The sequence below is a fragment of the Empidonax traillii genome, unplaced genomic scaffold, assembly GCF_003031625.1.
Source record: "Empidonax traillii isolate 1590-97213 ecotype Southwest subspecies unplaced genomic scaffold, ASM303162v1 scaffold68:size1967880, whole genome shotgun sequence".
Lineage (NCBI taxonomy): Eukaryota > Metazoa > Chordata > Aves > Passeriformes > Tyrannidae > Empidonax > Empidonax traillii.
Window position 1 is genome coordinate 735573 of NW_020955261.1, and position 27481 is coordinate 763053.

The 27481-nt window shown below is 36.7% G+C and overlaps 1 protein-coding gene across 1 annotated transcript in view; it reads left to right on the forward strand.

Moving 5' to 3' along the window:
* IPO5 (importin 5) overlaps positions 1-27200 on the forward strand; it is a 43076-nt gene extending 15876 nt beyond the window's left edge. Inside the window, exons 7-26 of the mRNA XM_027880330.1 lie at positions 1059-1181; positions 1268-1388; positions 5126-5213; positions 8336-8442; positions 10839-10963; positions 11053-11142; positions 11225-11398; positions 11616-11834; positions 12851-12934; positions 13743-13875; positions 13970-14091; positions 14589-14685; positions 15157-15329; positions 15765-15876; positions 16466-16521; positions 18337-18459; positions 19092-19311; positions 22646-22874; positions 24399-24540; positions 27049-27200. Coding sequence (XP_027736131.1) covers positions 1059-1181; positions 1268-1388; positions 5126-5213; positions 8336-8442; positions 10839-10963; positions 11053-11142; positions 11225-11398; positions 11616-11834; positions 12851-12934; positions 13743-13875; positions 13970-14091; positions 14589-14685; positions 15157-15329; positions 15765-15876; positions 16466-16521; positions 18337-18459; positions 19092-19311; positions 22646-22874; positions 24399-24540; positions 27049-27135 — 2625 coding nt within the window. The 3' untranslated portion in view covers positions 27136-27200. The remainder of the gene's footprint in view (positions 1-1058; positions 1182-1267; positions 1389-5125; positions 5214-8335; positions 8443-10838; positions 10964-11052; positions 11143-11224; positions 11399-11615; positions 11835-12850; positions 12935-13742; positions 13876-13969; positions 14092-14588; positions 14686-15156; positions 15330-15764; positions 15877-16465; positions 16522-18336; positions 18460-19091; positions 19312-22645; positions 22875-24398; positions 24541-27048) is intronic.
* The last annotated feature ends 281 nt before the right edge of the window (positions 27201-27481 follow it).

Here is a 27481-nt window from a genome sequence, read left to right on the forward strand (position 1 = left end):
TAAGTATTAAAAAACACCTGTTAACTTCAAAAAATGCTTCTATGTTAGGAAGACATCAAATACTTTCCTAAATTACTTTTCAGAGTGTGGCTATAAGTTAGGAAAGACAGTTGCAAAAAACTTGATTTCTTTTTCTCTTTGCTGTGTCCTTTGACTGAAGGCTGAAAGGTCTTTTATTTAGTGGCTCTCCAGAGATGTCTGGAAAAAAAACCTGTTTAATCTTGAGATTCCTGCTGTTTGTAGGTATAGATAGGCTGTTAAAAGCTCTTCTCATGTAACAGGGAAAAGGAGAGTTAGGCTTATTTTTCTTCTTTTGGGCAGAGTTACCTTATTTTAAATGGACTTTGAAGTTCTTCTTGTCAAAACAGTGCTTTTGCATGTTGGCACCTCTGATGTGTGACATTGATTCTTCCTGAGTGTCTACAGTGTTAGATTTGAACATTGTGAGCCATAACTTACTTCTGGAAAACCTGTAGTTTTGGATCCTGCATAGTATTTCATTGTTACAGATTTATGCACACAGGCCACTGTAGCAGGGCCTGACCCTAGGATCCTGCTGAAAATGCAAAATCTGAGTGAAGGCTTCCAACTAATTAGTCTTTTATTAGTTCTCAGGTTAAAGCTCAAGCTGTGATGCCTCCATATAGGGACCTCTACCCCAATTCACACCTCTCAATTATACCTGTACCGCACATCACCCAATCCCCAACCACTTCTGGTTGGTGGTCTCTTGATTTCTTACTGGTTTTCATTGTTGCTGGGCTGCCTTTCTGCTGAAGTTACTTCATTCTCTTGGAACTGTCTCCTTGGTCCTTGTCTTCTTCATTCTGCTTGTATCTGGTGGAATCAGCTAGTTCTTTGTTAACAGCATTAGTTTCATCAAAAAGTTTGCTCTCGTCGGTTCTTGTTCTCTAAGGCTTTAATTACTTAGCTACTGATGCTAAATGATTGTTCAGAGAGACAAGAGTACAATTAATCAGATTCCTTCTATAACACTGGTCCTATTCGTAGTGTTGTTTGTTTTTATTTAATCTTATCTTCATCTTATCTTTTTATAGGCTCTAAATGATTCCTGCTACCAAAACGATGATTCTGTTTTGAAATCCCTTGTAGAAATTGCAGATTCTGTTCCTAAGTATTTACGACCACATTTAGAAGCTACGTTGCAACTAACTCTGAAGGTAAAGCTAGGAATATTTTTTAAAAATCACTTTTTCCGTCCCAAAACTTTTGTTCTAACTGTTTGCTCTAATCTTCTGGGTTGTAGTTGTGTGCAGATACCAGTCTCAGTAACATGCAGCGTCAGTTGGCTCTTGAAGTAATTGTGGCCTTGTCAGAAACTGCTGCTGCTATGCTGAGGAGGCATACAAATATTATTGCACAAGCCAGTAAGTATTTTACTCTTTTTTTTTTTTTTAATAGTTGTCTTTCACAATATTAAATCGACACTACAGGTGATCAGTGGCAGAACCATGTCTGACAGTTTGCTAGTGCTAATAACTTAAAAAAACTCAATTCAGTGTCACCCCTTCCTGTTGTGACCCTTCATAAATTAATCTTATGGTTGCTTATGCAGCACCAAAAATTTGAATAAAAATACAGCAGACTCTTATTAGATGTTTCCAAGGAAAATACTGCTTTCATACTGGATTTGGAAATTTTTACTGTAAAAAAAAAAAGTTGATGCATTTAGTGCTGAAGTTCTACGTTTGAAGTTTGGTATGTAGGCCAGATACTCTGTGATGCTGGCAGCTGAAGAGTGAAGGAATTCAGCGTGCATGTTGAGCTTCAGTGTTGAGTTAAAACTGTGAATTAAAAATCAGGAGCTTGTATAACTACGTAGGAATAATCTAATTAGTCTGTTTAACATGTAGATTGTAAATTGTTTGAAGAGGCACTCTTTAAATCATGCATTATTGTTTGAAATGTTAAAAATAAATGTCTTCTGGACAGCCCCAGCAGCAATACTATATGCAGTTATGCTTCTCTGCCTTTTAAACCCTTTGTGACTAGATCCAGGCACTGACACAGCAGTGTAGCCTGCTTTTCCCTACCTGTCATGCTTGTATTTGTCTAGATTCTTACTTGTTTTCTGAAACTTGCATAAAAGGCAACTTTTTTTTAATGTGTGTACTCAGGCTGAGGAAAGCTGTGTATATACATGTCACTAAGATAATAATAAAACTTCTAGAATATGTTGTAAACTGGACCTGCTTGGCTTAAGTGCCTAAAGTATTATTGAGAAGTTTTGTTTACTAGTAGAATAGTTTTTTAAAGAACAGGTTCTTTTAGAATGTATTTTGAAACTTGAAAATTTTCAGAACACTGTATTTTCACTCTGTCCTGTAGCTTGTTGGAAATATTAACTCTTGATACTTGCTGACCCCACATTATTACAAGGTTCTTAACTGGTTGGGCAGCATAGTGGAGAAGTACCTCATACCTTTTCAGAATGTTTTGCTTTTCTGTTGGATTGCTGTTTAGGAACAAAGTGCTTGTATTAAGATAAAGCACTGTAAGGGAATGAAATGCCTTTGCTTTGCAGTTCATTGTAAAATTGTTCTCATTATTAATATATAGCTAAGGAGAAAGACATTTATTTTGCAGAGCTAGTAAAGCAGTTGTGTTCAGAGAAGGATAAAAAGGTAGCCAAAAAGGATTGCTTTTATCTTAGTTTTGTGTCTTAGTTTAAAAGGTTTTCTGTTTTCATTCAACTAAAATGTTGATAGATCGCTTGATACAACTGGAACTGGGACTTAGGCAAAATTGTCATCTTATGCTGATTTAGGAGTAAGTGTGTGTCCTGTGTGGCAGGTAGCTGCTCAGGAGTCCCATTTGGATTCACATTTCCCTCCTTGAGCTCAATATTCAGGATAGCAGAGTGTTTTATTGCTCTTTCCCTACAAATCAGAGATGCATTTCCCTACAGTCTCTAGAAAATTAAAAGTCCATGGCATGCTCTGATAAGAAACAGACTTAGTGGGCTGATACTTAACTTGTTTGTAAGCAGTCTATATACTGGCAGTAATTAAATTTTGAAGGCTTATTGGGACAGTGTTGAAACTTCAATGCACAATCCCACATTTTTTTTAAAAAGCCCTTTGTGAAACTGGCAACCACATTCATATTAAATATCAAGATACACTGATGGCCAGAATGCTTTGAATGAGTTTGTTCTCAGCCTTGCTTGCTAGCAGCAAAGGACACTGACATCAGTTTTTGGAACTGCATAGCATTTGTGGCAGATGATGATTGTCTTCCATATTTCATAGGTGTTATGATGATACATAATTCTCACGTATGTGCTTATGCACATCTATGTCTGAAAAGCTGGGCTGTTCTACTCAGGGGGGCTTGGAGGCCTAAGAAGTACATACCAAATTCTGACATGTGGGCATCATGCTAGAGAGTTCATATTGTCCATTAAGTTATCTTGATACATATATAAAAGCCCTCTGAAGGTTTTTGAAGACTTGCTGTAGTGTCTGTCTGAAAATATATAGCCACATTGAGCAACATCAATCCGTAGTTAGATCTTTACTTGATACTTGCTGCACAATGCTGTGAGTGAGCAGTATTTTCTTCTGTCATCAGTTGACTAGAAGTTTCTCATCTGTCCAAATCTGTGGTGGAGAGTTTGCTTAGGGTGATGTCTCTTTAGTAGTTTACAGCAGTGTAAGTATATTATGAAATTCACCGGTTTTAGTATCCTGGATCAGTTCCAGTAAATGACATTAGCAGCATGGACAGTTACTGTATGCCTACCAGTTTTTCAGGTAGGTTACTGTAAAGGGCAGTTAGCTGTGACAGCTGTTTTCAAGATGTGAGGTATCCTGTCCCAAAAAGATTATTAAAGGTTGGAGGTTGAGTATTTGACTAAAAACTTTTGTTTCCAGGTCATAGTGAAACTTTTTTACATAAATGATGTTGACTCTGCCAGGGGAAGTTTAGGTTGGATATTAGGAAGAAATTTTTTACAGAGAGAGTAATCAGACATTGGAATGGGCTTCCCAGGATTCTCTGTCCCTGAAGGTTTTTAAGATGAGACTGGATGTGGCACTGAGTGCCATGGTCTAGTAACCACACCAGTGTTGGAACAAGAGTTGGACTTGATGATCTCAGAGGTCTTTTCCAACCCGGTTGATTCTACGATTCTATGAATTCAAACAACTGCTCTGACTTGTTAGTGTGTACTACAAAGTAAAGAGCACCATACTTTGCTCTGAAAGTGCAAGGTAGACTTTTCACCCCTTGTGCTTTTGAAGAGCACAGGAACTGGCAGACTCAGAACAGACAAATCACTGCACTTCTTCCTACTGTGAGAACTCAGAAAAATAGTTAATGCTTATTGCATAGTAGTTTAACGTTGTGATAGATATTGTGTAATAGTCTCTGTAAAGACTTAGACTGAGAAGAGCAGACAGGATCAATCTACAGAAGTAGATTGTAGAAATAAAAAATGGTGGAGTATTATTATTATGTATAAAATATGTTCATGGTACGAAACAAAAATTTTATTAAGTGGTGAGAAAAGAAACATCAAGTTCTAAACCATTACCTTATTGTAAAAACTAAAACTTTATGCTAAGAGATCACTGTCCATATAGTTAACAAGTTTATCATGTTAGCAAAACTAAGGGTTCAGTATTACTCTTTCATAATTAATAGTCTATTTCATCAGTAAATGTTCAAAGGATGATGTCAGAGCTTCAACAGTACTAGTGAAGTGTATCTGAGTTCTTAAAGCATCTAATACTGTTTTTACCTTTCAAAAACATAGACTTTATTGAGGAATTTGCTTTTTATGATTTTCATGACTTACAAAAAATCTTGCATTGCACTATGAGTCCTGGTAAGAAATACACTCAAGTATTTTTTACTCTGGATTTGAATGTTCTGGAAATACTTTTCTGCCAATCTGTTCTGAATTATTGACTGCTGCAGTTTGACAGACTTGGCCATCTGCTACTGAAGAAGAGTTATTTTTCTTCAAAAATTTTTTGAAAGAAGAAAACTTAAAATTCATGCTTGTTATTTGAAAATCTATTTTAAGAAAGCAGCCTGTGTTTAAAACTGGTGGTTTTTTCATTTTGGTGTTTTGTTTTTTTTTTTTTTCTTTTTTCAGTTCCTCAAATGTTAGCAATGATGGTTGACTTGGAAGAAGATGAAGATTGGGCAAATGCAGATGAGCTTGCAGATGATGATTTTGACAGGTAATTATGAAACTAGTCGTTTCAATATCTTATCAAGACTGTGTATAAAGGCAGGTTTTAAGTGCAGAATGCAAATGACTGCCATGCATTACTTTCTCTTTACTCAAATGACTGTAGTTTTGTTCCCTCAGTCATGAGCACTTTATGTGTGGGTTACTTTACTTCCTTGCTGAACAGTATCTAAACTACTTCAGTTTTCGTTTATTGCTGTAATTTGTCAAGTTGTATATTCTCTTGTCTGCTGTTTTGTACTGTTTCAGCTTTTCAGACTTCAGTTTCTTCTGTCATTTGGTTCAGAAGTCAGTGCTTCCAAATCCTTTAAACTGAGGGCTAATCCTGAAGTTAGCTGGAACCAAAGCTAAAGCATACTGACCTGTTTAATCATCTACAACTGATCTCTTTGTATTTTTCTGTATCTATGCCCTTGAAAAGGTGTTGTTATAGAAAAAAGCTGCCTGTCATTGGAAGGATGACATCATGCACCATGGAATTCCTTGCTAGATTCCATCTAGCTCAGTAATAGTACATTTTGTTATTATTTTTAATCCCTTTGTATGTCCAGCAGTAGCTTGGTCTTATTGTGTGATAGGTGAGAAAGAGCTAAAGATGTCCAGTGATACTGATTTGCTTATTCCTACATGCTTTGTAGCTTGCTCCAACTTTTTACTAGAATAATAGTGGTTTGTCTGCAGTGTCTTGTTACATTTGCTCTTGTCCAGCTACAGTTAAAATGAAGCAGAAGCAAGCAGAAATAGATTTAGGAGATAACTATCTCCACACTTCTCTGAAGACACAGACGTTCATTTACCAGTCTAGACACTTCTTTGACATATCTGGCATCTCCTTCCAGACTCACATGTAATTAGTGTATCACAGAGCACTTAGAGATCTTCATAGGAAAATAGCCAGTAGAAGAGATATCAGTTTACCCTGAACTGTATAGCAACTTAGACTAGATATCCGGCATAAAGACACCTGCAGAATTGATGGGAGTAGGCGTATGAATTTATGAAAGAACCTGTTTAATCTTTGCCTTTCTTGGAATACTTTTTTAGTTCCCTTTGATTATGAAATTGAAAGTAAGCTGTCCTTTCTTCCCTCCCTTACATAGTAGACCATACCCTTTTAAACTTACTTGTTTCCTCAGTGTTGAAATTTTGCCATACAGGTAGAACTGTCAGACACCACCACTGCATTCAAGTTTGTTAAGTATTTGTATCTTTTCAGTCAGCTGAATTTCAAAGAGAAATAGAATATTAAAGTTTAAATCCTTATCAAGTCTTTCAGGGTGTGGAAATTTATTCAGATGGCTTACTTTAGGCAGCTTGGTAAGTACACTGAATCATCCGCTTGAGGCGTGCCATTTTCTATTTATTGTCAGCTCTGTTCTTCTAAACACAGCTTAACTGCCTTTTCTCAGTTACAAGCCACATTTATAGTGAGCAAAGATCAGAAAACAAGTTATGCTCAGCAACCTTACCCTGAAGGAAAAACATAGCTCCTTTGGGCCTCAGGAGAGCTTGAGGCTTAGACACAAAATACTGGCCATCAGTTGGTCATTGGAGGCTGTGTGTGTGGTGATTGTTTTGTTGGTTTTTTTTTTTTTTAGCAGGGTCACTCTTAGTGCTACTAAGTGTTTCCCACCGTTGAAGTCCACCTTTGCAGAGAGCTCAGTGGGTAGTGTACATGCTCATGTCTTCTGGTGCTTGAGTCTTTGTAGCTTCAGAAGAAGGCTGGAATTTTTGTGCAGTCACAGAAATAGGCTAATGATCATCAGGCTGCACCCTAGTTAGGGTGTGTTCAGATGTGATTAAGGGGGATGTGAGTCAGCCTACACAAAAGCAGCAGGGAATATTTTAGTGTTTCCAGTTTTCTGGTGCTCTGATTTCATAGAGCAGTGAAATTCTAAAGGAGGAAAAGGTTAATCCAACTTCCTCTTTCCTTGGCAGAGGCCTTGCAAACATTGCAGAGAGGTGCGTGGTCATTTTTTTCAAGATAAACTATCTTTATTTCCTCAAACTGAATGTGTGAATTAATGGTGGGAAGAAAGAGCTCGACGAGTGTTATTTCAGATGAAAGCTGATATTAACTCTAGTGAGTTTGCTCCATTCTAAACCTGTGTGCCCATGCACCATTATCCTCCTGGTGATGTGTCTGTTTATTTGAACATGATTAATCTGAAGAACAAATACAATACTGTCAATTTCTTTTTGCAAATACTATTGTTCACAGCATATGAGCTTCTAGACTATTTATGGTTTGTAATGAGACTTGGAGATTCAAGCATAGTAATTTCAAGACCTCTGTTTCTGACCCAGCTGACTGATACTTTAAAAAACAAGGAGATTCATCCCTTTCTGAACCATTTCTCAGCTTTTTCATCATCCTGGGTGTCTAGGATAGACCATAATAACCTTGAGCTATAACAGTGCTAGCCATACCCAGACTGTGACAGTAGTTATCTGTGTCCTGGAAACTTTCTTGCTTTTCTGTAGGGAATAATTCTATTGGGTAGAACAAATCACTTTACACAGTTAACATTTGGCAATTCTCAATTTGCTTGTTCATCTGTCTGACACTCATAAATTCCTCACAAGATGTTTTCTGCCTCAGTCATTAACAAGAGAACATGCTAGTTGAGTGAGAGTACTGCAGCCATGCAAGAAAGGTCTCTTATGTGCCAAAATTTGAATTCTTCTGGTTCACCTGATTCATAGCAAATCTGAACTAGTTTGTATTCTCATGACAAAAAGATGATGACCAGTATTACTGTTTCATTTATTGCAAATTTAGTTTTTTCTTTCTAAGTCAGTGTAACTGCTGAAAAATTCAATCTGTACCTTCACTGCTAGTGCTAGTAAGGCTCAAGTTTCTCTAGTAGTAGACCTAATCAGTGGGCTGCAGATAATAAATGTTTCAGAGAAGAGTAAATAACTGTGACTGGTGCGTGTGTTTTTAGATGTGGGTATGGTTTATGGTTTATCCATTAAGGATGGATACTTGAATTCAGATAGCAAAGGTGTGAAGACTAGAACTTCAGGGAAGGGCACTTCTGTGCCCTGTTTGACTGCTTGTTTTACTGTAGATACTAAACCACTGATATTTCTGTAACTCATATTTAGCAATGCAGTGGCTGGTGAGAGTGCACTGGACCGGATGGCATGTGGCCTTGGAGGAAAACTTGTTTTGCCTATGATTAAAGAACATATTATGCAAATGCTTCAGAATCGTAAGTATTTTCCATTTTATTTTCCTTTTTTTTTTTCAATAGTTCTGTTCTTTCCAAGAACTTTGATACCTCTTAAATTTTCATGTTTAGCTACTTGATGTTTTTATGTTTCTAGTTTTGATGCCACCAGCAAAAACTGTAAATTCTGTGAACATAGGAGTTTTATACCTTCTCTTAGGCTGTGATTTGTTAAGCTTACATACAGTGCATTTTTTTCTGCACCATGGACAGGTGAACAGAGAGTTAAAAATAAAACAGATTTTAAAACAAACAGCCTGTGAATTACATATAAATAAGGGAAGTTTCGAAATCTTTTTTTCCTTATAAATATTCTCTCTAAATCCCTGTACAGTAACTCACAGTACCTTAAGTTTGCCTGAAGTGCCACCTGTTATTTTGTAGCTGGGTGGTTTTCCTTCTTCAGAACTGCCCCCTTTAAATGGAATTTTAGTATGTTACAGTTCATAGAGGGAAACTTGTTGGGGTTTTTTTGCCTGTAAGTTGATGGACCAAAATACAGACGTCTTTGGTTGGCTGGCTGTCTTGTGGCATGCTGATTTTTAATGTTGGTTTCATGAAGTGTTTCCGTATGTTCTTATCAGTTGCTTTGTATGCTTCTTTTCCTCTTAAAATACCTGTAATGCTTGCTCAGGCAATTACTCAAAAAGATACTGCGCATTGCTTTCACGTGCTTTCACTTGACCTTTGCTTTGCTTTGAGCCTTTAAAGTAGAAAATAATGCAGAAGTTCTGGGTATGATTTCTGTCTTCATGGCTTAAAACCCAGCCCAGAAAAGACTGCTACCATATTGGATATGGAACAGAGGGCTACTCAAGGTAGCACCTAGCAGTGTGTGAACAGTTATAAAGCCTGTTTAGAATGAAGGGGTTTTTTGTAAAGAAAGTTTTATTAAGGCAACAGGCTAGCCTGACTGTTCTAGTTTTGATAGCTTCAAGGCTAGCAGCTGCCTAGTTTTGTAGTACACACAGAGAGGTGTGGAATCAAATTGCTGTAAAGACCTGACTCCTTTGAAGAGGAGGAGTTATGCAATTGATGCCTGATGCTTTCTTTCTGCTGAGTCAGGGCTCCCCATAACTCGTGGTACTCTTTAGAGAAGGGAAATGCAAAAGATATGGTTTGATTCAGAGGCTTTCAGTGGTACGGAGTTGGGGAGCAAGATGGAGACCTTTAGATTAAAACATAATCAATACACTCAGTAATCAAACTCTTCCTATCCCCACCACTTTTCTCATAAATGTTTATTGAGATAATAATTCAAAACTTCTCAGTTTGGATTGGGTGACCAGATGGGCCAAAGTTCATTGTTTCATTTTGTAGATTCATTAATTTCAATTTTGGAATGCATGCCAGCAGTAAAACAGTGAGAATAGCGAGGTGTAGGCTTAACTAGGAACATCCAATGAACTGAAATAGCACAAAATAAACTGCTGCTTCCCTGTTGTACCTTCTGTCAAGATGATACTTCATCTCACCCTGGTCAGACAGAAGCTTGAGTGTCAGGATTCTACTACACTGAACTCTGATGTTCTTCATTCTAGGAATATAATACGTTCCCAACAATAATGAAATATTGCATTACTTGGGGAAATAAGTTTTGTTACATGCCTTTCCCATAGGTTGTTTGATAAACATGTTCATTCTTCTGGTTTTCTCTTCTGTAATCTCCATGGTTTCTACCACAGAGAAAGATTTTTGTGAAAAATAAGTAAAAGAAATTAGAGTTTGTCACATTTCCCTTGCCTAAAGAAAAAGAAGAGGGACACGAAAGGTTCATTTCAGCAATACCCCCTACCCTGAGAACAGGCTAAGAAAGCTTGGAGGCAAAGAAAGTCTTACACTGACAAATTAAAATGTTACTGTTCTTACGTAGTCTTGAGGGAGACTCCTGAAAAGTTCCATATAGATGATTTATTTGTTTTAAATTTGAGTATTTTTCGAGTCACTAGACCTTTTTCTCCTCCTGATATAAAAAGGAAGATTTAGACTGTTCTGATGTCATTAAAACAGAAAAGAGATGGGGGAGGGAGAAATAGAAGTAATGTCCTGATGTTTCCCTGGTTAGTTCATTTAATGAAAATGCAGTTTCCAGGTTGTTAGTATTATGTACGTGCTCATAAGCAGCAGTTAAGAATTTATTTTTCTACATCTGGATTTGGCCTGGATTAGACCCTCAATTTTTTGTGCATCTCTGAAAGTATGTATGAGGAAAAGTGAAAAGTATTTAACAAATCATGCAGATGCATCAACTCCCCTTCCATCTCTTATTGTTCACTCTACCTCCTTGTGTATCCTCACCCTTCAAAGAAAAGGTGATTTGTCTTTGTGGTGCTTTACAGTTTCCAAATTAGTAACATTTCATTTTTACTCTTCTGTAGCTGACTGGAAGTACAGGCATGCTGGCTTGATGGCACTCTCAGCCATTGGAGAAGGTTGCCACCAACAGATGGAGGGAATTTTAAATGAGATAGTTAATTTTGTTTTGCTATTCCTTCAGGATCCTGTGAGTATAGTTCTATTAATTACTTCAGAATGTTTTCATTTCTGCTCTCATGACTATGTGTTAAATAATTGAGGGAAATACTTTTTCAGCATCCAAGAGTAAGATACGCTGCTTGTAACGCTATTGGACAAATGGCAACTGACTTCGCACCTGGTTTTCAAAAGAAATTTCATGAGAAGGCAAGTAGTAAAATAGTAGGAAAAAAGGAGATAAAATTATGTGCCCTTCAGAAACTTGTTTTCTGAAATGTTTCTTTTTCAGGTGATAGGAGCTCTCCTGCAAACCATGGAGGATCAAGGTAGCCAGCGTGTTCAAGCCCATGCAGCTGCAGCACTCATAAACTTCACTGAAGATTGTCCGAAGTCACTGCTTATTCCCTATTTGGATAATCTAGTGAAGCATCTTCATTCCATCATGGTGATAAAATTACAAGAGGTAAGAACAAGTTGTTTCATGGAGGGTAACCTTGTCACATACGCAGAGTAAGTGTAGCTGAACTAGGACCTCTAAAATGAGCCAGTATACATATCTGTTGTTGGTCTAAACTGACAAGAATTAAGATACATATAAAAGCAGATTTTTACATTTGGCATGCTTTTAAGTAAAATTTGTGCTTTAAAAAATATAACACTTTCTTCTTTCTCTTTCCAAGTTGATACAGAAAGGCACTAAGCTAGTTTTGGAGCAAGTTGTGACTTCAATTGCATCAGTTGCAGATACAGTAGAGGAGAAGTTTGTTCCCTACTATGATTTATTTATGCCCTCCTTAAAACACATTGTTGAGAATGCAGTTCAGAAGGAATTAAGACTTCTACGAGGAAAGACTATTGAATGCATCAGCCTAATTGGTCTTGCTGTTGGTAAAGAAAAGGTAAGTTTAGATTTTAAATAATGGTCTAAATATAGCATTTTTACTGCCTTTGTTTTTTTTTTACCTTAAGAGAAATACTGGAGCATCTCATTTAGGCAGTATCAAGGGCAAAAAGTATCTAGTTCAAAGGAAACTTAGTATAGTTTTTGTATGCACATGCCTGAAAAAGTTTAAATGTGCTCATAATAGAACTTGAAGTACTTGTTTTTCATGAGGCTTGATGTATTTGGCAGGGGGGTTTTTTGATAAGTTCGTTAAAACATGTCTCTCAAAAGATTGGAGAAACAATTGTGAAGCAGTAGAGAAGAGTCAAAGTGATCTTCTGATAGCAAGTTTGCATTATGGCTATGGATTTTCATTTTATTGCATGAAGAAAGCAAAGTCTCACTTCAAAGTAAAATAATGTGATGTATGCAGTATAAAACTACTAATACCCTCTTCCCCAAATTATCAGCCCTTTCCTTTGACTTAGAAGGACTTCTAGTAAATTTACTATGCATGCAAGTAAATTTCAGACAAATTTTAAACGTAACATTTAGTAAATTATTCTTGGAGAACCAGTGAGAACATGAGGAGTGAAAAGAGGGTAACGTAATTGGGGCATCTCATGTGACTGAAAATGTTACTACCTTATGAGTAAGTAGCTCATGCTGTCAGCTTTTATCTCAGTTCCATAAAGGAAATAGTACGGGGATATCTGGGTAAGTTAGAATTGTCAGATTTTAAAATATTTTTTTTTATTGGTGAGTAGTGGTCATTTACATACTGTTTTATTTAAGTAGTCCTCTGCTTTCAAGTGTAAGAACAGAGGTACAGTGAAGCTTAAGACAAGAACAACTTGGTGACGCTTCCAGGAAAAGAACTTGTTTTCACTTTTATCCACATTTCAGTCTGCTTCCAGCTTTAGCTTATGTCTTGATAGTGTGTTTGACTTAATGTAAGTGAGCCTTTAAGTCTCTTTGAAAAGTACCTTCTTAATTTGCCTTTAAGAACATACAATTATTTCCTGAATCTAGTTTATGCAGGATGCATCAGATGTAATGCAGCTATTACTGAAAACACAGACAGACTTCAGTGATTTAGAAGATGATGACCCACAGGTATGTTAAAATCATGTCTTTATAGCTCATTGGTTAGTTTTAAAAACACTGCTTGTATATGTGATATTTCTGCCCCTCACTTAGCCCCTCAGGCTAATTGTCCAGCCTTACAAAAATTGGCATTGATTTGGCCCCAGAATCTATCACAGAAGCATGGTTAGGAAGTGAGACTTCCAGGACCTGTATTTGCTGAAGAAATTTGAGCATGTGGGTAACCATTCCTTGCCTGTTAGTAACTGCTTTGTTTGGCATTGTGTGTTCTATTTACTTGCTGTCACCCTCTTATAAATAGTTCAGCGAAACTTTAATAAACAGCTGTTCTAATGAGCAGAGAGCTATTTTGACTTGTGCACCTGAAAACAAGTATTCCTCTGAAAACACAGTTCTGCATTCTCTTTTTTGCTCTTATTTTGCCATTTTCAGGAATGTGGCTCAGTAGTATTGTTTAAATTAGTGAAATAATTTATTGTTTAAATTAGTGAAATAATTTATTTCAGAATAACACTTTTCAAGATAGTCATGGTTGCATAAGTTAATCTTACACTGTCACGTTTTTACATGTATAGCAGCTTTGATCAGAGGTACTGTCAAGGTGTTGTTAGAAAGACAGACTTGGGACAGGTCTTTTGGAGATGCATTTTTATATGGATTGCATTTTGGATGAGTTCTCTTTGAAGTAAGTTTTATGCACTGCTGTCAAAGTCTTTTTAAAAGTCCTATTGTATAATGTTCTTCCTTCATGCTTTCCTTTCAAGCATGCATTAAAATAAAATGTGGGACATGAAAATTCTGACTTTATCTTTTCTAGATTTCTTACATGATCTCAGCATGGGCCAGAATGTGTAAAATTCTTGGGAAGGAATTTCAGCAGTACCTTCCTGTTGTCATGGGACCTTTAATGAAGACTGCATCCATTAAACCTGAAGTAGCTCTCTTAGACAGTAAGTTTAAGATGATGATTTTCTTAAAAGAAATACTGAAAGAAATTATTTTGTAGCACTTGTAGATTTTTTTTTCCTTCCTTCTCTATAACAGCACAAGATATGGAGAATATGAGTGATGATGATGGTTGGGAATTTGTAAGCATAGGCGATCAGCAAAGTTTTGGAATTAAAACTGCAGGCCTTGAAGAAAAAGCAACTGCATGCCAGATGCTGGTAAGTAATTTTGATGACCTATGTGTTGCTGGTCAGTTGAGCCTGAAGCCAAAATCTGTAACAAAATATTCTTTGTAGTATCGTGAAATACTTCTGGGGTTTTTTTGGGTGATACTGCCATATTTCAGACACTTTGTTCCATGTGGCTTACTTGATTAAATATAGTTTTATTTGGTTTGGAGCTTACATTTTTTAAAACGAACAGATAGTTCTCCTTTGTTAGCAAAACTTTTAAGGAACATGATATGTTAAAAAAGTAGTTCATTTTTGCAAATATTGCTGTTTCTGAATTCAGTTAAAGAAATACGTGCATGCTCTAAGAGTGACAACTCATGCTGTCAGAGTTTCTTAAAATACCACGGTGGAGGGGGAAGGTAAATGTGTTTTAAAGTAAACTAAAAAAACCTTACACCTTTAGCAATCTTTCTTACCATTACATAGTTGAAATATATTAGTATTTTACTTTAAAGGAGGCATTTTTATGCTCTGTTTTTCAGGTTTGCTATGCAAAGGAGCTAAAAGAAGGATTTGTGGAGTACACAGAACAAGTCGTAAAGCTGATGGTTCCCTTGCTGAAGTTCTATTTCCATGATGATATCCTGTTAACCAATTCTACTGTGAAAACAGAGACTTAATTTGGAAGAATCTAAGTCTCGCTCACTTTTTCCTAAATGAATTGAAAGTGTTAGCGTTAAAATAATCTGTGGCTTTATAGCAGAAATTGTTTCAGAGAATGTTGATTTATACGCAATGTATCCTACTTTTCTGCATAGTTTCTTTTTAAATAAGCCATCAGTAGAGAAAGTGATGTTTGCGCTAACAAAGCTAAGGAGAACTTGAACAGCTTTTCTGTCATGGCCTGAAACAGGCTTGAAGCCACTTTAAAATAGCAAACAGTTTAGTTTTCGTATGTTTAATCTGTATCTACTTAAGAAATCAAATGCACTAGACTAATTAAAAAAACAATTTTGGGTAGAAAACTAAGAATTTAATTATGGTGGTTGGTGCTTAAATTCAAAGCACTTCATGTTGGACTTGATTGCTTTATTTCCTTAATAATGAAACGTGTTCGAGTGGCAGCAGCAGAGTCGATGCCCCTCCTTCTTGAATGTGCTCGAGTCCGTGGGCCGGAGTACCTCACGCAGATGTGGCACTTCATGTGTGATGCACTCATCAAAGCCATTGGGACAGAACCAGAGTCAGATGTTCTCTCAGAAATAATGCATTCTTTTGCAAAGGTAACGTTATCCTTTACAAATTTTGCGATGTCTGTACCTTTTTACAATAAGAAAGGACTGTGCTTGATATTCATTTACATGGCTGGAATAAATGCAAGGCCTCCTCTACATGAAATTTGATTTGACTTTAAATGTTACAGCTAATGGAAAAAGTTGTATTTTTTTTCAAAAACACCAAAGTATTAACCTAAAACAATTATCAGATTTGTTAATTTTAACTACAAGCAACTGAAGTTGTGGGTATGAAATGTCCAGCAGTGTTATGCCTTACTTGTATAATTTGACCATTGATTACGGTATGACTGTTTTATTAATATTATTTCTGCTAGTGATCCCTTAAAGCAGACCATGTGTTAATATTCTTTGAGTGCTTAGATTTCATTAAGACTGCTCATGTAACTTAAATCTGAAAAACTGATGATTTTATTTCACAAGTGTATTGAGGTAATGGGTGACGGATGCCTTAACAATGAACACTTTGAAGAGCTTGGGGGAATCCTGAAAGGAAAACTAGAAGAGCACTTTAAAAATCAAGAATTAAGACAGGGTAAGTTAACACTAATTCCTGTTAACATGTGATATGGCTGTTCCTTAAAGCAGAACTCCTAATTATTTCTGAACACAGAAAAAAAGCTTAGTTCAAATTTCTTAATTTGTGTATTTATGTAAGGTAATTGGGCTTTGAAACAGCAGAAGCCATGAGTTACATTTGTAAGCTCTGGGAGGATGAAGGTGGCATCATTTGCAGCAGTACTGTAGTTTAATCAAAAGTTTATGGACAGATTTACTTGAGAGACAGTGCACATATCTGGTGTTGTCACTTCTGTGGGTTTTCATCTGAAGTCTTCCCAGTTTTCTTAAAGCAATGGTAGTTTCTTATTTCTAAGCACTTTTCATGTCTTCATGGAGAAGCTGGTGTATTTATTTAATGGGTTTTACACATTCTTAAAATGAGCTGCTTGTACTACTTGTTTTTCTGTGAAAGCTCTTTGAAGCTTCTTAAAGACAGAAAATTCCTGTTGCATCTTCAGCTACTGTTTCCTGTTTTCTAAATTTGTTTCTGCATAATTTTTTCCCTTTCACAGGCTTTTTATGCACTTGTAGAAAGATAATGGTTTAATTTTTTTTTAATTTAGTGAAAAGGCAAGATGAAGACTATGATGAACAAGTTGAAGAGTCATTACAAGATGAAGTAAGTTGATTTGGGGAGTTCTTCCACTCATAAGCACCAGGATAGAAATACATTACACAAATATGCTGTGCTACCTGGTTGAAGTATAATGCATCCTCAGAATTACTCCTTCCTAGAAGAATGTTCTGTTGCTATAGTCCTTCAAAACTTCAGTAAGACATTAGTCACATGACATGCGTGAATTAGAAAATATTAGAATTAGAAAAAGTTTCATTTTCCAGTACACTGAAATAAGAAGTTTGGGATGTAGCTTTTTATTTTCTTCATCCTCTCAGCAATTCTTAGATGACTTTATCAGTGATGCAGATTCAACACCAGAGTGTTTAATCTAAGGCCTGGCCCTGCTGACTTGCTTTATCTTTGAGCCTTATGAGCTGGGTGGCTCTTAACCTTGAGCATACCTCTGATTCCTAGACATCTGGTATATCACATCAGAAACTTGTCTCAAAAAGAATAGCCCAGAAATAGTATCAAAGGATGGCAGGATAAATAGCTGACATAATGTGTTTCTGTAGGAGAGAATACCAAAGCGACTTTTTAGTTTGAGGGCGATTGTAGAAGAGATATGATAGTTTAACTAAATCATTATTGGTATGGAGAGGGTAATAAAGAATAACAAATCACTTCTGCTCCTAACATGAGGCAAAAGATACTCAGTAAATTTAAGAACTAAAACTTTTTTTTGCCACACAATGCAGGTGTGAAGCTTGATTACAGGAGTTTAACTTGTATGTAGACTCCAGAGTGTATCTTAGGAAATCGTGCACCTATGTGTAAATACTGTCTTTAATAACAATGTGGGTTTTGAGCCCCTTTCCTTTGAGAACACTAGGCCAGCATTCAGGAGGATAGATTTCTGTTGCCTTCATACTGCTTGGAATAAAAAAATAACAAAATTCAGGTTCTGAACCAAGACCCTTTCCTGATTTTCCTTCCTTTCTTTGCAATGTTTACTGTTCGTTCCTGTAGACGGTGACTTGGATGGTTTGTTAATCTTTTTTTTTTTTAATGCTTCATTCTGTACTGATAATGAAAGAAAATGTGAGCAAGCAGCAGTTTCAGAAAAACTGAATCCATACTTTGCAACAGAGTTGCAACATGGTTTTTTTAAATGTTTAAATGTTTGCTGTATTTTTTCTGTAAAGTCTGAAGGAAGGCTTGTCTGCATTACCCTGTGAAAGGAGTGGCACCAGAATATCACTTGCCATATGGACAAAATTACCATATGGTAATCAGTAACATTTGGATATATACCTTTGGTCCCAGAGTATGTTTATGTAGCCCTTACCTCAAGGCCTTTGACAGGGTTACACACTATAGATCCTTGTCACTAAATGGAGAGATATGGATTTGATGGATGGACTATTCACCAGATAAGGAATTGACTGGATTGCAATATCAATAGAATTCCATTCAGTGCCTCAGTGTCCCAAAGGAAATCAGTAACAAATGGATGTGCCTTGAGGCAGTGGAACATGTTACCTAGAGAAGTTGTACATGCCCCATCCTTGGGAGTGTTCAAGGACAGATTGGATGGAGCTCTGAGTAACATGGTCTAGTGGAAGGTGTCCCTATGTGTGCAGTGGGATTGGAACTAGACTAAGTTCAAGGTCTGTTTCAACCCAAACCATTCTGTGATTCTATCGTTCTGTAATTATACTAACAGTTGAAATAGTGAACTTGAAAACTTTTGTTTTACAAAAAAGGTCACAAACCAACTTTATTCCATTAGTTGGGACACCTTGGCATTTCATGTGAGTTCCGCTATTTTAAAGATAATTAGTCTGAATGTGAATTGTATCCTTTTCCTTTCAGGATGACAGTGACGTTTATATTTTGACTAAAGTATCAGACATTTTGCACTCAATATTCAGCAGTTATAAGGAGAAGGTACTGCCATGGTTTGAAAGGTTACTTCCACTAATTGTCAACCTAATTGTAAGTACCTTGCTTTCCTTTGATTTGAATTTAATTGTTTTTTTTTTCGGATGGGTTAATAGGCTTTCCATGCTTTAATCTTAGACAACTTGGTAGATAAAACGTAGTAATTCCTGTTTTACGAAATAGACATGGTTGAAGAATCATTCTGGATCAAGAATGAAGTGATTACCTTATGCTTTTTGTGCAGCTGCACTGTTGTGGTACTCAAAATTTTTGGTTGCAAGACCTAGGATCATTGACACGTACAACTGTTTTGAGAAATTTAATTTCCCTGAGAGTGTCTAATGTTCTCTAAAATGAATTTCAAGAGAAGGGACAAAAAAGTGTTCCAGACTCTTGGAGAAAAATTGAGATTAAAATATGTAATGGAGTGTGAAATAGAGGTGGAAAGGATTTGGCCAAAGATCATTATTCTTTCAATAAGTTCAGATAGGCATCTCAATTTTGTTTTGTTTATGATATTGTTGCAAGTGTGACTGCAGACAATTACATGTTTGTAGGATTCAGTTTAATCCAGGAAGCTTTTAACACAAGTACTAGACCACCATTCCTGTGCTTGTTCTGTTGATATACTCATTGGCTGTATAAAAATTTTAAGGTGTCCCAAATGTTACCTTTTTTTGATGCAGTGCCCACACAGGCCGTGGCCAGACCGGCAGTGGGGGCTGTGCATTTTTGACGACGTTGTAGAGCACTGCAGCCCAGCCTCATTCAAGTACGCGGAATACTTCCTGAGGCCAATGCTGGAGTCAGTGTGTGACAACAGCCCAGAGGTCAGGCAAGCAGCTGCCTACGGCGTTGGAGTTATGGCACAATTCGGGGGGGACAGCTACCGTCCTTTTTGCCCAGGTACGTACCTGCATCTGATAAAACTATTTGAATGTGTGATTTGGTGGGAGCAAACGAACTTAAAAATTACTTGACTTTTGGTTGATGAGGTCTCTTCCCCATGGCAGTGAAATAGATTGCCAGTATAACCTGTGTGGTAGACTAATGATGGCTTAATAAAGTATCTGAATTCCTTCAGCTTTTATTATCATTCTGCTTAGCACTTCTGTTGCAGCACTTACTGCTTAGCAAACTTTATTTAACATATTCTTTTTTAAGATATGGTCTGACATGCACATGTTAATTTCATAAAGAACAGCTTTCTGATACACGCCTGTCTTGTAGATGCTTTTTATTAATACTAAAGGGGTTCCATATTAGTGCAAAACCACTTGGATGTCTGGAAGAATTATACAAATTATCTCTATTATGGAATAGCCTAGAATACACCTAACGAGGCTCTATGCTTTCCTGTTATATATAAAGAAAGCGCCTAATTTCTGTTAAATAAGAAGTGAAATGAGTGTGATAGTACTTATCTTGGTCTGCTTTCTTTCTGAATGTTTTGAGTTTCTCTAAAACTTCAAATTAATCCTAAATTGAAAGAAATTATTGTCTGCTTGCACTCTTTTTGCTATTCACCAGAGTTAATTTTGCACACTAAGTAGCATCCCTTATCAGAATTTTTTCCTATTTTTTAAGAAAATGTTTAGTCAACTAAATATGTGTTTCACATGAATCTTTAATGAAAGCTGAATTAAACGATGTAAGAAAATAAGAATCATCTGCTAGGGATAAATCATGACTTTAACACAAATCTTATCTACATCAATCAGGGTTGTAATTTTCATTGTTAATGTCAATTATTGTTACATGGTAACAATCAGGATGAGGTGTCTTTTAGAAAAGAAAGAAAAAAAGCAGCAGTGGCACATTAAGAGCATTAACATTTAGAATTGTCTAGACAGTTCTAATTTTGAAACTTTTGGGGCTTTTTAACATCTGTTGAAATCTTAGTTTTATTTTTCATTCATTAGAATTTGCCTTACTCCTCTTAAACTTTGTGGCATCTTTGATCCTTTTCTTAGTATTTGAACAAATAATCCCTGATTAAACCCAGACACTCGGCTTCTTCTTTCATTGAACTTTAGATTAAATAGCCTTTTTCCTTTAAGCATATGTTTTGTTAGCAGGCACCTCAAAAGTATTCTAAATCCTTTTGTACATACATGAAAGAATTTTGTGATTTATTTTAATAGATGAAGATGTGCTGTGATTAGAAACAAAGCAAATCCATGGCATGAGAAGTTTTCTACCCCATGGGTTTTGCTGTCTTCTCTGAAAAACGTAATGTTTGTGAGCTTTTATTTATAATTTAATTTCTTTATTGATTGATATATAGCGCTGACATATCTTTCTATTGCAAGTTTGTAGCAGTATGTTAAGAAAAAGCAGATGTATTAATTTATTAACATGAACCATTTTTGGTAGTCAGTTGAAAAAATAGAGGAATATAGAGAGAACTTGTAAATGGCACATGAGCTACATTATGATGAACCAAAAGCACTAAAACCAGAATCAGTAAAGAGCAAAGAAATAAAATGGAAGGAAAAACTATGTAACTTTCTAAATGAGGTTACAAGGTTACAATTGATGCAACCATCAATGTTGCTTCTATTTGTTATGTTGGTGGAAGACTATAATCATCTGTTCTCTGTGAAAATTGTATTAATCAACTGCAAGGGCTTCTTCCTAAATCACATCAGTGGTCTCAGAACTTGGCGGAGCAGTTAGTCCTTGATAAACACCTATTATTTTTATAAAACATGGTCTTTCATAGACAAAAGGTTTTTTTAAGGAATATCTAACCCAACACCTATGTGGAATGGGTCTATTGTATAGATAAGAAGAAAATTATCTGTCTGCTAAGCTGTAGGGAGGAAATTATGCTGATTCATTTTGATGGTCTCTTAATTTTACAGCTGCAAGGACACACATACCTACACGGTCATCCATTAGTGTTAGGGAGTGAAGAAACATAGATGAGTTTTAGCTTCAGCAGTCATGAAAACCTGAGGTGCAAAATGCAGACCCAGCCTGCCTGGACATTGTAGCCTTCTTTGAAACAAATTCTGCTTTGCAGAATAATCCGGCATTATTATCCTGCATTTGATATACAAGCTACTGGATCTGATGACCAGTGTTTCTGCAGTTCTGTAATGTTTATCAGCCCCATGAAAGTATCCTTGTCTAGCTTAGGGTTAATGATATTTTTCCATAGCTGCTGAATTCTTCAAAAATATAATTCAGTGGAGTTAATATAGCAAGTGTCTTTGTGTATTCTTTAACTGCAAAGCTGCTACTTATCAAAATGCAGTAGTGCAAGATCTTACTTTTCCTCAGTAATTGGAGTTATTCTGAAGTGTGCTTTCTGCACAATTCCACAACCTGTTTTCTGTGCTGATGTAGAGTTTCACCTCTTTAGCATTTTATTTAAGCAGAAGAACACAATAACAGTTGTTCTGCATGCATGCAGAGCACTCTAAAGTCTGCATGGACACTAGTAACTAAACATGTGACATTAATGTTCATATAGAAGTGTGCGTGTGGTTACCCATGTGACTAATAAAAAATGTAATTGCAATTAACCCAGCAAGAGAATTGGCATTTTTCCTTCATTGAAAGGCATTTCCTTTCCTTGATTTATGCAATCTAAACCACACTAGCTTGATTCACCAGATGAGATTACTCCTACAAGCTTTTCCTAGGGCACCTTTTGGTGGTGGGAGGTGTGAATGTGTACATACATACATACAAATAGATATATTTTTATTTATATATATTTTTATATATGTATGTGCACACAGGCCATAGATGTACAGTAGGCATACGCTGTAGGCATATGCACTACAGTTCACATTATTATAACTGTCTCCTTAGCAGTGCTTTTCCTCATCCTGTGTTTGTAGAGCCTATTCGATTAAAAAGATAATGCTTGTTATCTATGTTTTTACTTAGGAATTACAGTGTCTTGTATATTTTAGATTGCATAACTCCAATTGAGAGACATGGGAAGATTTTATTTTTCTTGAACTTCTAAAGAAAAATCAAACTCTTGCAGTAGCTGTTCTCTTGTGTTTCCTTGAAGAGCATTATTTATCTGTTTGGTTTTCATATGATAATTATTGAGCAGAGAAGAACCTAGTAGTGGAACGTTGAAATGATTGGATTTTGGTATTTGAGTCACAAAAAGTATTGGTTTTATACATGCTCTTGTCTCATGTAGAATTTGTCATGTTACTAAAGCATTCTTCATCATGCATTAAACTTTATTCTTGTGTTGTTTAACCATTAGAGGCGCTTCCATTGCTGGTGAGAGTCATTCAGTCACCAGATGCCAAAACCAAAGAGAATGTCAATGCAACAGAAAACTGCATTTCAGCTGTAGGAAAGATAATGAAGTTCAAGCCTGACTGTATAAATGTTGAAGAAGTCCTCCCACACTGGTTATCGTGGCTTCCACTTCATGAAGACAAAGAAGAAGCTGTTCATACTTTCAACTATCTGTGTGACTTACTCGAGAGGTAAGGCAAAGTCATCGCACTAATGCAGAAAGTAAGCCTGTGTGCAGGCTTCTTTTTCATGGCATTCTTTTTCCAAAACTGAGAAACTGCCAAGTTAATCCGTATATGTTTTAAAGATAATTTGGAAGGCCTTCCCTGATGTTAGTGCTGCCTTTTTCAATAGTCATTCTCCTCATCCTGACAAAGATCTGTATGGCTGGAAAAAGAACCTGGCTGCTTTATGTGTACATGGTGGGAAAGGATCATCAGAGAACTTCTACAGAAAATTTCAGGAAAATTTTTTATACTCTTCTTACATATCAGCACTAATAACTGATCATTCTTTTTATTTAAGAGCAGTATGCATGCTCTTGCAGCCTTCTTTTTTTAACCTTCTGAAGTAGTTTTGCAGCTTTTTGCTCCTTGAAAGCTAGAGCATCAACAAAGTGAAATATAGAGAAATAATGTGGATAAATTCATGGTGCAGTTTTATTTCCCTCAATAAGTTTGTGATAATTATTTCAGTTACTATTGAAAGCATCTTGTTGCATAGCTTGTTCTTTAGATTTGTGCTCCCTCCCATAGGTCACTCGATTAAAAAACAAAAAAAAAAGATAATCACTCTAGTATGGGTGCAAGTTGCACTTCATAACTGAATGAAAGAATGTCAGCCTCTGAGGCGTTATGTAGTAGCCACATTATAGGTGGCACTGTATTACGTCTTAGGAAATAAATATGAAGGAAGTAACTTAGATTTCCTACAGTCTCATCTACTTTGTGAATATCTTTTATGTTTTGGTGTAATATTGAGGCGAAGTCTCAAAATGAGTGGTGTCAAGTGAGGTCCCTAGACTGGTAATAGAACAGCTGTCCAGAGACTCCATAATAGTGCTGACAGGTGGGCATGCACACAGGTATATAGAAATGGGGAACTGCAGTTCTAGTGTACTTCTGTAGCCATCTCTGTGCAGATGGCTCAGCCTGGCCACCTACTTCCCTGGAGATCTGCCAGTCCTACGTTCAACAGCCTCTGTGCTACAGCAGTGGTAGGTGGCAGGGCTAGAAGGTAGATAATATTTTCCACAGAGATTGCTGGTTGCTAGTACTCCTACTCCAACATTTGGCTTGGAAAGAGGGAGCAGAACTGCTTGCCTGTTGTGTCAGTGAGAGTCATGCAAGTTTCCCCCTTGCATTACTGACAGACCAGAGGAGAGAGAGGAATAAGGCCTTTTAGGCAGAGCATTTCTGTCACATTATTTACAGTTCCATCTGCATGGAACTCAGCTGTTCTGTAAAGTTCGGAACTTCTTTCTGATAAAGTTTTGGCTGATTAGAGAATCAACTGGTTAAATATTAACAGTAGTGGGAACATTCTGTCAGCTGGCAAAAAAGCTGTGTGTACTTACTCAACTGTGTGAAACTTAAATGTAAATAAGCAGCTTTACAATAAGATCATACAAAGTCACTCGACTAACATGTAAAATGCTTACATTGATTAGCTAAACATTAATTTATTTGTATCTGTATATATTTTGATTGTAACAGCAATAACCCAGTTGTCCTCGGTCCCAACAACTCCAACCTTCCCAGAATACTTGGTATAATTGCGGATGGTGAAATTCATGAAGCTATCAAACATGAAGATCCATGTACCAAGCGGCTGGCCAATGTTGTTCGCCAAGTGCAGGTAAATAAATGCTTGCTTTAGTATAGAGGGAACATTCAGAATCTGTTTTCAAAAGTAACCAAACTGTTAAGCCAGTTTTGAGAGCACTGACTCCGTGGAGAATAACACTTCAGCCAGTGCTCTTGGAGATCCTTGGGCATTCCTTGAATAATTAATGATAAAACCTGGTGAAATTTGTACTTGAATAAAGCTTTTTAATGAAAAAAAAAAAAAAAGTAGGTATGTGCAGCTAGGCAGTTAACATGCAAGCTAGTGTTAGGTTTTTGTGGATTTTTTTCTGAAACAGAAATTAAAATCTGGAGAGAAATCTCTGTGTCCTTTTATCAATGAACTGTGTACTGCAGGATTTGATTCAAGATACTTTTTTTGTAAGGGTCCCCAGCACCCTGTGATAAGTTACTTAGTATAGCAGAGGCTTGGATCCTGTGCTAGAAAATGAGTGCAAACCACAAGTCATTTACTACTGCCTTTTTTAGACCATTGCAAATATTCGTGACTGCCCCCCTTCCTTTGGGGAACTGCCTTAAGGTTTACTTCCTTTATGCTATGAGTAACTTAATGGTGATGGGGATGTCCAAGTGTTTAAGCAGCATTTCTCTACAGTGTTGTGATAGTGCAATAGGGCAGGTCTGACACAGGGCCAAATCTTGTTGGGTGGATGTAGCACCTAATGCTAGAAAGAAGTGTGACTGGCAAGCATGTCACTCATAAAAACACAGGGAGCTCTTCAATTATTGTCCAAGAATTTTAGGAATACTTGATGTTGGAAAGGATTCACTTGGATGAGTGTATCAGCCTGCCAGATCCATTATGTCTGGTAGAAAATGACTTGTTACAATTCTGAAGGCATAAAGAGAAAGCAATTGAGCGAAGTTTCAAAGTGAAGATGTTGTAAGTGCTGCTCTAGATTCTGGCTGACAGATACAGATCCTTGGTGAAAGTCTGGGAATAGGACTTTGTATTAGGGTATGCTAATGCATTTGTTCACTTTACCTCAAATCATCAAGGTTAGATAATAATTAATTCTTAACAATACAATGGCCTATAAATGTGTAGATTAGTTGTGTACAGCAAAGTTTTGTTTTGGCCAGGAATGACAGGAACATTAATGTGAAACAAGACTTCAGCATTGGCTAAATGATTTACCTTCAGACTGTGGAGGAAAAAAAGTCATCTCTTTTAAAAAGTATAATTTTAGCACGCTGATAACAATCCTGTCTTTCTTCACAAATAATATTTTGTCTTTACTAAAGTGCTGTAAATGTTTCATCCTATGATAGGAGTTTTAAAGGCTCTGTAGTTGCTAGCAAGTCTGCCTGCTGCTGCTTCCCAGATTTCAGGTGAAAGACTTGGCTGTTTCACTGCCAGTGTCTGACATGAGCAATATTATGGTCGTAATTGGAATTGAATATAAACCTTTTTCCTCATGCTTAGGTAATCTCAGGCCAGAAATATTTCAGTGTGAAGTATCAATTTAAATGTTTTTCAGAAATACACATTTAATTTCGCAGTGTTTCATCATACATTGAGAATCTAAATGCCTAATGTTATTTAGAACTAGAAACCACAAACTTTAATTTGAGAGCCTTTGGTTTTGAATTTTGTGAATCCACTTTGTTTTTAAATGTGAGAGAGAAGGGCATTATAATATAACTGAATGTAAAATATACCAAATGTAAATTAAGCTGGTGGTTTTTTAATTTACTTCAAGTATACTGTTAACTCAAAGGCCAATCTGAAGACCTATAGTTCAGTCACCTCCAATTTGTTTTCCTGTCATTGTCCTCAAGAAAGCAGGGTGCCAGTTGCTTCCAGCCTCTACTGATAAATGAATAAATACTCTTTTTCCAATCTTGTTTAATTATCAGCATATACTGATACCATTAGAACCAGCCTGCTGATGGTGACTTTAGAAGCTGATGTCTCAGTTAAGGGCTGTGGTAACACAGATGATGGGTTTACATTTACCCAGATAAATGCTGTGTAGGTCTCTCTGGGATGTAATTTACCTTTCCTTCCACTACAGAGCAATGCTGTGTGTTGGCAGCAGAATTTTGCACATCTACACGTAGCATCCGTAGCACATTGTGCTGTAATCAGTGCCCTGAGTGTGTTACTGCTGCACCAGTGCCCAAAGCACTCTCGCATGGAGGCAGGGTTCAGTTTGGCTTGATCATTGATCTGTTAATGTCAGTGCAGCACAGAGCAAGTGATTTAGGCTGTGCTTAACATAAAAGTATTCATTCAGTTGTCAATTGACCCACTTAGCTATAGGGAGTTCCCAGGAGTTTCAAATCAATTACTCTGCTGCCGTTCAGCCTTCTGGAGCATCTCGAGTTGAACCTCTGTAGCACCGCGTGTAACTGAAAATGTCAGTCTCTTCTCTAGGGCATATATATTACAGGAATAAGCTGAGTGAATTTTGAGCTTTGTAAACATAGGAAAGTTTGGGATGTGCCTTGGATGCTTGTCAGCCTGCATAAAGACCACTTCTCATTTGTTTTCTAGACATCCGGAGGACTGTGGACAGAATGCATATCACAGCTCAATGCAGATCAACAGGCAGCCATACAGGAGCTCCTAAACTCTGCTTGAAGGGCCTTAATTATCATCTGCAAGAAAACTAACTCCAAATAAACGTTTACCCTATTGTTTAGGTTTCTTTTGTTTCTTTTTTGAGTAAAAACAGAACTGTAGTGCGTGTAGGCCATTCTTCCGCAACCTACAGGCAGTGGCAGCAGGGAGAAGCATTCTTTCAGAACGGTGTTTAAATCGGTTTCTATCCCACACATGGAAGAAGTTTCCTGTAAACCCTACAATAGCACTGAAGAGTATTTTTCTAACGGTATAAGCCATCCATACGATGGTGAAAGGGAAACAAGACAAATTTTCTCATTAGACATAAGATCTTCAGCAGTAGATGTACGTTATAACAGATAAA